General features: G+C 41.8%; 1 protein-coding gene across 2 annotated transcripts in view; it reads right to left on the reverse strand.

Moving 5' to 3' along the window:
- Positions 1 to 11,348, reverse strand: part of corin (corin, serine peptidase) — a 50,464-nt gene extending 39,116 nt beyond the window's left edge. The window contains exons 1-15 of one of the 2 annotated variants that reach the window (XM_056733335.1): positions 10,986 to 11,347; positions 10,657 to 10,724; positions 9,800 to 9,945; positions 8,302 to 8,589; positions 6,865 to 7,075; positions 6,315 to 6,478; positions 6,120 to 6,233; positions 4,324 to 4,431; positions 3,941 to 4,051; positions 3,363 to 3,485; positions 3,181 to 3,288; positions 2,763 to 2,997; positions 2,535 to 2,680; positions 1,958 to 2,065; positions 1,749 to 1,862 (exon numbers count right to left, since the gene is read on the reverse strand). In XM_056733335.1, the coding sequence (XP_056589313.1) occupies positions 1,749 to 1,862; positions 1,958 to 2,065; positions 2,535 to 2,680; positions 2,763 to 2,997; positions 3,181 to 3,288; positions 3,363 to 3,485; positions 3,941 to 4,051; positions 4,324 to 4,431; positions 6,120 to 6,233; positions 6,315 to 6,478; positions 6,865 to 7,075; positions 8,302 to 8,589; positions 9,800 to 9,920 (1,951 nt within the window). In that variant the 5' untranslated portion in view covers positions 9,921 to 9,945; positions 10,657 to 10,724; positions 10,986 to 11,347. Of the gene's footprint in view, positions 1 to 1,748; positions 1,863 to 1,957; positions 2,066 to 2,534; positions 2,681 to 2,762; positions 2,998 to 3,180; positions 3,289 to 3,362; positions 3,486 to 3,940; positions 4,052 to 4,323; positions 4,432 to 6,119; positions 6,234 to 6,314; positions 6,479 to 6,864; positions 7,076 to 8,301; positions 8,590 to 9,799; positions 9,946 to 10,656; positions 10,725 to 10,985 lie in introns of both variants that reach the window. The other variant, XM_056733336.1, reaches the window with a different exon arrangement.
- Between the last annotated feature and the right edge of the window lie 943 nt (positions 11,349 to 12,291).

Genomic DNA, 12,291 nt, shown 5'->3' on the forward strand with positions numbered 1-12,291 from the left:
CGTCCAGGGCCTGAGGCAGCAAAGCAGCCCCAAGCCATGATGCCCCCTCCACCATATTTCACAGTTGGGATGAGGTTCTGATGTTGGTGTGCTGTGCCTTTTGTTCTCCACACATAGCGTTGTGTGTTCTTTCCAAACAACTCAATTTTGGTTTCATCTGTCCACAGAATGTTTTGCCAGTAGTGCTGTGGAACATCCAGGTGCTCTTTTGCAAACTTCAAACGTGCTGCAATGTTTTTTTGGACAGCAGTGGCTTCCTCCGTGGTGTCCTCCCATGAAGTCCATTCTTGTTTAATGTTTTCCTTATTGTAGATTTGTCAACAAAAATGTTAGCATGTGCCAGAGATTTCTGTAAGTGTTTAGCTGACACTCTAGGATTCTTCTTCACCTCATTGAGCATTCTGCGCTGTGCTCTTGCAGTCATCTTTACAGGACGACCACGCCTAGGGAGTGTAGCAACAGTGCTGAACTTTCTCCATTTGTAGACAATCTGTTTTACCGTGGACACATGGACATCAAGGCTTTTAGATATACTTTTGTAGCCCTTTCCAGCTTTATGTAAATCAACAATTCTTGATCGTAGGTCTTCTGAGAGCTCTTTTGTGCGAGGCATGGTTCACATCACATAACGCTTCTTCACAACAGCAAACTCAAAACTGGTGTGTGTTTTTTATTGGACAGGCCAGCTTTAATCAACACATCCAATCTCATCACATTGATTGGACCCCAGGTTGGCTGACTCCTGGCTCCAATTAGCTCTTGGAGAAGTCATTAGCCTAGGGTTTCACATACTTTTTCCACCCTGCACTATGAATGTTTACATGTTGTGTTCAATAAAAACATGAAAACATATAATGTTTGTGCGGTATTAGTTTAAGCAGACTGTGTTTCTCTATTGTTGTGACTTAGATGAAGATCAGAACACATTTTATGACCAATTTATGAAGAAATCCAAGTAAGCCCAAAGGGTTCACATACTTTTTCTTTCAACTTTTCTTTAAGTGCATACAATGTACATACAAGCGCGACCAGAGAAGCTCTGTACAGAGGTTTTATTTCTACTCGGACAGATGCGAGACAGCGCCGGAATTAGAAAATTTTAGAAATAGTAGGGTGAGAAACTATTCTTTTTGATACGTTTTTCGTCTCTAAACCAAATTTATAGTTGGCATCGTTAAAATCCTGTCTGGCTAGCACACTTCATCAATGTTTATGCATGTTGTCAGTATGTGGAGAGTAGACGGTCTCTTGTGGCTGTGCATCAAACGCTGCACAAATAAAAATGATAAATAAAAATAAGCTGAAGTGTAACTAAAGCAGCGCATGCAACACCGCGGCGCTACTCTCCTATTGCAACACTCCCACTTCTTGCTAAGGTATAAATTGTTAACATCTAAATACAATAAAATCGCACTGTATTGTCACCTAATGGTGCAACTGGGTAACTACTACCTTACATGCATAACAAACTGTGTTATAGTCATTTAAAGGTTAGATACATTTTGCGGCTCAGGACAAACTTTATTTGGTGGGAGAGGGCCCAGAATGGCCCTTTTGAACGCAAAGGTCGCTGACCCATACACTTACCCAACCATCACAGACAAACATTTTCAAATAAACATTATTTAGTATGTTTAACAACCCATTTGAATTTTGGGGACCGATGAAAGTGTGTGAGACTTTAACAATCGATGTGGGTACGTTTGGAGCTCACAATGTATAAAAACAAGTACACACACTGAACTCACAGCAGTTGACTTCATCTTCTTGTTGCTTGCAGTCAGGAAAGCCATCACAGATCATGTTGTGTCGGATACAGGTTTTGTCTCCGGGACATTCCCATAAGCCTCGCTCCACACACCCTACACACAGAAACATCCACACACATCTGTTTAACATGACACAGGACACTTCCTTTGTTTATTCTTCTTTACAAACACAAACGTTCTTCACTCACCACATGCGTCTTCATCGCTGTCATCATCACAGTCTGTGTGTCCATCACAACGTTTGGATGAGAGGACACATCTTCCAGAACCACATTTAAAGTGACTGGGAGAGCACTCTGAAACAAACAAACAAACACTTATAAAACCTCTCAGCAGACAAACAGTCAAGTCAACATCATGCGATGGCAGACGGTATAAATAAATGTTTCTAAACAAATATGTCAAAAGATTCAGTGACTCACTAAAGCACAGACAAGTCAGTCTAGCGCGCAGCAAACACACACATATCAATGAATTAAATGAACAAAATTAGAGATTTTTTGTCACATATCATTTTGGGGGGTTTATTCCGAGACTGTTAACAGGTTGTATGATGGCACATCTGCACTTATAAACAACAGCAGTACACAAAGAGTTCAACCCACACACGACACATTAACCCCCACTAATCTGACTGCATTTGCACTGGCTTCACTTTTGCTCATCCGGCACTACAGCTCGCTTCACGTCTACTTTAGTGGTCTAATAGTTGGTCTCGACGGTCTAGCTGAAGTAGCTTCATGTTGGTTTGTTTTGCGCACTAACCATTCACGTCCTGGTCAGGCATTAAACATGTGCTGTTCGCTTGTCCTTCCTCTGGAAACTGAGCACAGTCTGTATCTTCAGGCCACTGCAATCCCACGATTCCTAGCACAGACTCACAGCGCTCCTTTGAATTCCTACAGAGAGATCTGAAACACACATGGCCATGTCATCTGCAGCACAACACGCTACACACACACACACACACACACTGCAAATACACACACTGACCTGCAGGGTGGCACTCTCTGCTGTGTCAGAGGGTCACACATGGGCACTAGAACAGTACACGCAAAGAACATGAGATATTTGTAGCAGTTTGTCTGAACCAGAGCAGGAAAGAGAGAAGACTCCCAGCTCACTGATGTCTCTTTCTGCGACTGATGACCCAGATAGTTTGGAAACTTGGTGAAGTTGTAGGGCAGATTCATACAGATCTCCAAAGAGATTGGCTCACAGCCACCTGCTGCAAACACACACACACACACACAAATCCACATCACAGAACAGCTGAAAACAGCACACGCTCTCATAGCTAACTGTTTGTGAACATTTGACCTGTTTTCACGAACCCTTCACACATACTGCTGAATATAAAACACTGCGGGGTCAGGGGTCAAGGGGTAATTACAGTCACTGTTTCACTCACTGCAGTTACTGCCTGTGTTGCGAAGATCACAGGAAGTGTTTCCATGACAACTGGTCGAGCAGGAGGTGGAAATACAGCTGGGTTGACCAGGAGGACACAAACCCTGAGCTGAGACACAAAGCCATACAGACATTATTCAAGACTTTTGGAATCTGTGTGTGTGCGTGTTAGCGTGCACTCACTTTGTTGTTTCGTGCAGTTGTCTTCGTCACTGCCGTCTCTACAGTCATCCTCACCATCACAGCGAAATGCACTGGGGATACATTGGCCACTCCTGCACTCCACTAAACCCTGAGACTTACAAGCTACACACACATATACACACACACACACACACACACGGTTAGAACAGTGCCAACAGTTTGTGTGTGTGTGTGGAATGTAGACCTGCAGTATGTGTGGAGTAGAGCGTGTACACATGATTCAGAATGCAGCAGCACCAGTTGTCTTTCCGGAGCTCACAAGAGCACAGCTCCCTTCATCTCTCTTTACAGGCTGCAAACTGATGCTCGTGTCAAATCATCAATATTCACATTCAAAACTGTCACTGGCTCTGCTCCGGCATACTTTCACTCAATCTTACACACTTAAACTCGCTTCAGAACCCTGCGGTCATCACAGATGGCCACGGAACCGCTCTCCAGCTCATTCTCATATTCACTGCTATTTTCTATTAAAATGAGCTGCATCTCTCACAGTACTTAACCAAACCTGTTAGTGCAGTGTAGACCTGCAGTGTGTGTGATGTGTAGTGTCTCACAGCAGTTCAGCTCATCACTTTTATCCAGGCAGTCATAGTCGCCGTCACAGAGCCATTCAATAGGAACACAGCGTCCTTCAACACAGCGATGCTCTTTAACGGAGTCACACACTACAACAGAATAAACACAAGAATGATGACATTACAGCACTGCCAGTGGAGTTGTGTCATGGGAATAAAGTAGGGGTTGTTGTACTTCATGTGAGGTGGTTACACAAAGGCATGTGCAGAAGAATATGGTGAGGTTTCATGGAATCACCAATTTTAGTAATGAATGGTGTTTGGATGTAACTCCTCCTTTAACAGAACACGTGCTTATAAATCAGCAATTGTTCGATATGAACAAAGATGTCGTTCTCATTCTCTTCATCATTGAAACTCACCACAGTTCTGCTCATCGCTGAAATCACCACAGTCATCGTATCCATCACACAGAAGCTCAGACGAGACACATCGGCCTGTCGAACATAAATACTGACCGTCTGCACACGCTGCAGGAGAGAGAGAGAGAGACTCCGCTCACTGTATACTGTTTATACATATATATATATATATATATATATATATATATATATATATATTATAAAAGTGTGGCATTTTACTACTACAGTCCAGTACATACTTCACAGCACACTAGACACACTTAGATCGTAGTGCACTGTAGACCATGCCATACTTTTAGATCAACTGCAAAATGATACTGGTATTCAGGAACATGCTTCAAAAGGGTTCAGATCATACCTATCTGACGGTTTCATTATGTTCATATAAATGGAGAATCCTCAGATATAATGCCAGTGAAATATGGATTACCACAGGGATCTGTTTGAGGGCCCTTGCTATTTTCAATATACATGCTGCCTATTGGTAATATTATTTGAAATCATGGGATTAGCTTCCACTGCTATGCAGACGATACTCAGTTATATATTTCATAAAGACCAGATGAAACCACTTATTTACATAAATCACTGGATGACCAGTAACTTCCTTCTTTCAAAGTCAGATGAGACTAATGTGATTTTCCACTGCATATTACCGTCAGGTTTAGTACGACACAGCTCAGTTCAGTTCATTTCACTTCACTTCACTTTCACTTTGCTTTTTCACAGCAGTTTAGTAGCGCTTCAAAGTGGGTGAGGATTATAAACATATCGTCATTGTTGTGCCACCTCTACTGCCGTAGTAAACGTGACAAACACACGCACAACACAGGAGTTATGGAGCATATCCATAGCGGATGGCAGCAAAACACTGCTAAAATACCAGAGAGTTTGGGAAATCTTAAAGAAAAGAGCAGAAAACGATCATTTGGTTTACTTGACGGCGCACAAGAGTAAGCCAAAGTAGCATTTAGCATTGCGTTAAGGGTCTAAATATAACATAATCAAAATATGTATTCATGTGTTGCAAATCCAATGACGCTGGTAATGATTCTCTCTGCCCAATCAGTGATCTGTGTGTAAACACGTCACATTTTGGTATCAGTACGCTTGGAACCTCAACCAAGGTGTAAGAACTATTCACTAACTCGGTGGAAAATTTACGCCACCTACTGGCTGTCTTAGTTCTGCATTTAAAGTAAGACTAATATTTCCCTTTATGAAGACATTGAAATTAATCCCACATTTGAATTTTTTGCCATGTGAAAAATGATCTTGTGTACTTCAGTATTTACCACAGTAAACTACTAAAACTTATAGACACTAGTGTTTTAGAGTCTTACCATAGTAAATATTGAAGTATACTACAGTATTTGCTACAATTTATCCAATTACTACAGTTAATACAACAACATATTCTAGTGCGAAGTATAACAGTTTACTATAGTAAATACAAAATCTTTCATCTAAATCTGTGTTTTTTGTATAGATTTGAATTATGAACATTGCACAGCATCGTGATACTATTTGGTATTGAGATACTTCAGGTGGTATAGTATCGTAAGACATGTCTATGGTAGAACCCTACCGTGCAGCTATGCAGTGGAAAAGCGCCATAAAAGATACTACTCGCAGGACCCAAGAACTGGAGTACAATCTGCCAACAGAAGGATGTAATCTCACCTCAGCCAATACAGTTTGTTAGTGTTGTTTTATATTGTGTGGTTGTCTAAAGCTGCTTTGCAGTAGTGTAAAATGTGAAAAGCGCCATACAAATAAACGTGAATTGAACTTACTGCAGTCGCTCTCATCGCTCCAGTCGTCACAGTCATTGTGTCCGTTGCACACTAGTTTCCGGGGGACACAGATTCCAGTTGCACACAAGAAGTAATCACTTCCACCACACACAGCTTAGGAGAAAATCAAGTTTGAACTGAAGAATAAGGGGGAAAACACCCTTGTGTCAATAGTTATGTGTGTGTGAGACTCACTAGCTTTTCCTCGGCCGTGTCGGGGTGTGTAACACGTGGCTGTGTTATTGCTGAACTGAGAGCAGCGGAGAAACTCGGGCCATGAGGCGTTGAACATCTGTAGCACGGGCTCACATCCCTCACGGGCTGCTTCACAAAACGACTGGCAGGGCAGAATGAGCGTCCTGCAGTTTGTCAGAAATACACAAACACTCGTTCAAGTCACATATCACATTCCATTAGATTTCAACAGAAGTAAAGAAAAGGTCTAATTTTTCTCATCTTTGCAAAAACCTCACACTTATCTGACTCAATAAGCGAAAGAAACGCTAAAGCACATATAGATTTGATTAATTGTGAAGCTGCTGCTATGGTTCATCATTTAGGTCATAACCCATACACTAAAACATGATATCTTCCTATCGCTTCCACTATATTTTTGTAGCTTTGGGGACACAAAAGTGTAGCGTTACACCGGACACAAAGCGACAAAAGGCAAGAGAATGTCAGGAGTGTTATTGGCCCCAGACATTGACACACAAACAGTCAGACATGTCTATGGGTGACTAACCTGCGGTCATCACGGGTGACGCACTGCGGAAGAGCAATGGTGCAGCCGAACAGCATGATGTGCCTGAAACAGGACAGACGACTCAGATAGCTGAAAAACTTCAGGAACATCTGCAGCTCGCTGCCCTTTACCACGGTTGCCCCTGGCAACAAACCCGTCTGATTGTATGGCAGCATGTGACACTGACTCTCTGTGATGTCAGAACAGGAACCTGTCAGATGACAAACGGGACATGTGATTGGCTAATGGCAAGAGTGGAGTTAGGATACGCCTTTAATACAACAGCAAATGCACAAATACTGTAAGTCTTAAGAAGACCTGCAAATCAGACACTTAGTGCTCAATGAATGAGGTTAATGCAAAAACGTTATCAAAAATCTAGTTTTTATTATGTTGTCATGTTTTATTATTGTGCATTGCAAGTAATATCAATCAATCTTCAGTTGTGTTGTTAAGGTTATGTAATAACAACTTACAGCTAACTGACACAATGCAGGCTGTTTTTGCAAATCAACTCTACACTTGTTATTGATCAGTGTTATGAGTATGAGAATATAAAGCAAACGTGTGTGTGTGTGTCCTCTAAGAGCCAATGATTATAATTGTGATTCTAGTGCTCTAGTCAAAGTCAGAAAGACAAGAACATCACACACACAAATGTATGCATGCACGCACACACACACACACACACACACACAAAATTACTTATTAGTCTGTAAAGGTCAGCCCATAAACACACACGCACGTGCACGCGCACACATCAGGATTCCAGTCACTTTTAGGACAAACCTTCAGTAAGGAAGCAAAATTATTCTCTCTCTCTGTCACACACACACATTCCATTAAAGCTTGAATGTAAATAGTACATGTGTGTGCTTGTACATCTATCTTTATGAGGACCAGTTTGAGTTTTAGACCAGCAGAGTGAGGACTAAGAGAGTAAAGTGAGGTCATTTTGGCCGGTCCTTACTTTCTGAGACCCCTTTAAACGGCTGTTTGAGGGTCAAGACCTGGTTTTAGGGTTTAGGTTATAATTAGGTTGAGGTTAGGTTTTGGGTGAGGGTAAGAGTCATGGTACTCACTTCTGATGGTTAGGGTTAGGGGCTAGAGATTGTATTGCGTCAATGTATGTCCTCATAAAGATAGCTGTACAAATGTGTGTGTGTGTGTGTGAAAGAGAGAGAGAGAGAGAGTTTGCTCAAGGGCTGCAGTCGCATCTGGACCTGCAGGAGATCTACTGATGCCCGAAAGTCAAAATAATAATAATCTTTGTAAATAAATAAATAAAGCAGGAAGAGTCTCTCTGCGTGTGTCCAGGAAACACTAGACATTACAGCTGTGCGTTGATGATCTGCTCTGTTCTTCATCTTAAACACGATTGAAACAGGAAACACTCATATTGGATTGAGAAGTGTAATGTGTGTCTCATAACCGTACCGGCCTCTGCCTGGACGCTTGTTACCATGGAAGCAACTGTGAACCAGTCCTCAGAGGCCGTGGAGGTGGGACCTGCTGTGGACGAGGAGGCAGGCAGGATCCAGTGGCCGGAGTCCCACTGCGGGGGGGTGGTTGTCGGGACGGTCTGCTGTGATCCTGTGTGTGCCGCCACCGTTCTGTTATTGACCAGACTGAGACCTGTGCTGTTAAATGGCCCGTCGCTCAATGGGGTGAGTGTTGCTATGGAGACCAAACCTTTGCCATCCAGCAAGCCATTTCCAAATAAACCTGAACAAACATAAAAAAGAGAATAAATAAAAGAAAGAAACGCGCACACACTCTATAACATGCGGCTTCAGAACGAGTGTGTGTGTCTGTAGGCAAAGCACACTTTTGCCTTCATTTCTGTTTATGCCTTAAGCAGGATTTATTTAAGGAGATTTGATTAATCATGCTGTTTGTTGTAGTTCTTGAAAAGGGTTATCTGTTAGAGCCTACAGAGCTTTGTAACTTTGTCAATCATTGTGTGAAATGTGAAAAAGGCCTCAGGACGGCCGTGAATAAAAAAGATCAACGTTGAGCTGCAGTGAATCATCTGTTAGTGTCTCAGGATAAATGTGTGCTTGTGTTGTGCGGAGGACAGACAGAGACATCAAAGCACTGTGACGCTGCAGAAACAGAAGGACGTCCTGACAGGACGAGTGTCTCAGCTTCACAGATCACGTCCCAGCAAAGACACTCTCCAGCCAATAAATAGAGAGAGAGAGAGAGAGAGAGAGAGAGAGAGAGAGAGAGAGAATAAGAAACCGCAGAATGAAAGAATCAGAACCAAATACACTGTGACCTTTTGACCTTGTGTTTGTAACGCAGTTACCCCTTGAAGATTTTATCACAGGAAACAAATAGAAAGGCAAATACACCCACAAAACAGTCAAATGTATAAAATATAAAAAAGTCCAACAATCAAATTTCAGTTAAGTTCATCAATAGAAATTGTAAAAACTTGCAATGATAGAATGTATTTCACATTTGCATATACGGTCAGTATTTTATTTATTCATCAATTACTATTATTTGTTTACATGTGTAATGTATGTAAAGCTGCTTTGCAACAATGAAAATTTTGTCAACCACCAAATTAATTAAAATTGAATTGAAAAGGTGTCAAATATTCATAGGAAAACCTGAAAGAGATCATCTCAACCCTTACACAGACGTGTCAGACAAACACACAATGTTAAAGTGTTTGATGTGTGTGTTTGTGTCTCATTATTACAGACTTCACTGTGAATAATATTATGTTGTGACTCATTTGGCATAGACAAATTTAGACATAGCAGCTTGAAAACACACTCACAAAGGCAGAAAGACACACATCCACAATGTCTCTTTGTGAAGTAGAGTTGTAACAACAGATTAAAACAGTGTATATAACAGTGTGTGTTTGTGTGTTCATCCTCACATCACAATCAAATCAAAACACAAGTGTGTGCGTTACCTGTGAGCGTTAGCAGCAGCACACACACACACACAAGGCTGCACACACAAGGCAGCACTATGATGAGCATCAGACGCTGATGTTTCCCACAATGATGCGTGTGTGTAAACGCTTCACCCATGATGCATCATCTGACAAACACAAACCTACAAACACACAACACACAGTGTGTACATATGAATGAAGTCAATCTGTTCTGTTTGAGTCTGTGTCAATGACATGTCAGTCATAACAGCGCTATTACGTTAAAGTTACAAGGCTTTCTGGAATACTTGATTCTGATTGGTCAGGGGTTTAAATCGACTGCTGCAGTTTAATTTAATATCACAACTTCACTTAATATGAATGTCTCACCAATGTCAGTGTAAAGCAATGATTCAGAGACATTGTTCGTCTTGTTTGAACTCAGCGTCTTGGTTGATTCACTGTGTCGTGTCCAGTGACGTTAATTTACTGACGCGGTGGCGAACAGTCGTTTATCTTCATTGCACTGACGGCACTGTGTGTCCAATTTTATTGCCAAAACTATCATCATTTCATACAAGTCCCTTATACTCATTACGCACAGTTTCTTAGTTCATGTATTTTCCTGCTGGTTTTGTGTTCCTGTACTGTATTAACTACTCTCGTTAGAAGTCAACAAAGAATTTCATAATTTCATTAACGTTACCCACAGCAGTACACACGACAACAAAGATCTGCTCATAATAAGCGGGATAATGTTTATTCGGCTGCCTGTAACGTTACATTATCTCGTGTTCAGTTCCGTTTTCATATTCACGTCAACAACTACAGCAGCGTTAAGGTTTAAGCAGAACATGTGAAAGTCTGACAGAAATCGGACTGTGAAGTCTCACCGGTGTCGGACTGGAAGTCAGCTCGCGCTGCGGAGCTCCGTTCCTGAGGGCTGCGGATCAGCGACTGACTGAAAGATCAAAACCGTCAAACTGAGATCGGACAAACAGACACGAGAACCACACACACACAGCACGAGCCGCGCGTCTATTTTTATACATGTATTTTTACTTCAGTTTCCAGTTTGTGCAGGAGAATCCGAGACACACACACACACACACACACGTACAGCAGTGTGTGTTAGTGTTATTAATAGAACACACAACGAAAGAAACTGCGCGAGGAGTCCAGCTGACACAGACACACGATGTAAAGTCATTAAAACACTCACCGAAGTTCAGCGAAGGGTTCTGTCACGCTTTGATGTGTTTTATTCTCTTCACTTCACACCGAGATTAGATCGTCAAAGAGTTGAAATGTTGCGTTTAAACTCGTGTCTGCGCGCGCTGTCTACGCCACACTGATGCTGGAGCAGCGCGAGCTCATTTATAAAGAGGGAGCGCGTGGGCCCGTGTGCTAAAGCAGTGATGGGAGGACCAAACCCAGCGCACTCATATTAATACACAGGACAGAAAACGAACCCTGAGCACTTGAATCGGACGGTCAGGGTGTAAAACGCTTCACCTTGTTGCGTTTCTGCTCGTCTGTACAGAGTACGGAGTAGTTATAAGGTGCATTTCATCTTTCAATTTACTGTATTTATGCATTAAACCACGCTTATCCTTTTAGGATTCTCTGTCATTTACATGTGTTCTCTTTTCTACCTTAGTTTAAACGTTATGTAATGTTTTTAAGTCGAGATCTTTTGTATATAAATGCTTCTGAAGGAAGGCACGAGTGCAGCACACTGAAGACTGAGGGTTCGCTTTTCTCAGGTGCGACACTTAGTATCCAATAATAATCAAAACAGAAGACTTCAAAGACGCTTTAGTGTCTAGTAGGTTATCAGTACTTGACGGAATATATTAGTTTCCCTTAAGATACGGAGTGCGTTTTCCACACATTTCTGTCACACACATCTTCATTATTGTGAATACACAAGTGCGGAGCAGTCAAACACCTCAAAACACAATTAAAAATACGTCACGAGTTCACCCTCGCAGATAAGCAGCTAAGTTGGAGGATGAATTGGTAAAGCATGCATATGAGGGTTATGCGTATTTGGCGTGCTGTGCTAGGAGTGGACTCCGAGCTCACCGGGTTACACTACAGTAGTGAGCAGAATATAGAGAGGAGTGAAATAGAGCAGAGCAGAGACATCAAAAAGTATAGAGGAGACTGTACTATAGTTCAGAGCAAAGACAAGTAGATTAGAGCATACAGGAGATTCGAAAAAAGTATAGAGCAGAAAGAATAGAGTATAGAGTAGAGAACAGAAGAGCAGAATCTTGAGTAGAGTGGAGTATAGAGCAAAACAAAGTGGAGTATATAACAGGTTAAAGAAGAGTTAAGAATCAAAAGACAATGAGAGAAGAAGAGACCATTTGAGATGGGAAGGGGGGAGTAGATATCAGTGTGTATCTCCTGAAGCAACACACACTCTCCCCCTTCTTTTACTCTCCTGCTGCTGCTTTGTATTTCAATAAGACCTGAGTGAGAGAGGGATATTCCCCACACACAGGCAGTAGTTAGGGCTA

This window comes from Triplophysa dalaica, chromosome 20 (assembly GCF_015846415.1).
Source record: "Triplophysa dalaica isolate WHDGS20190420 chromosome 20, ASM1584641v1, whole genome shotgun sequence".
Classification (NCBI taxonomy): domain Eukaryota; kingdom Metazoa; phylum Chordata; class Actinopteri; order Cypriniformes; family Nemacheilidae; genus Triplophysa; species Triplophysa dalaica.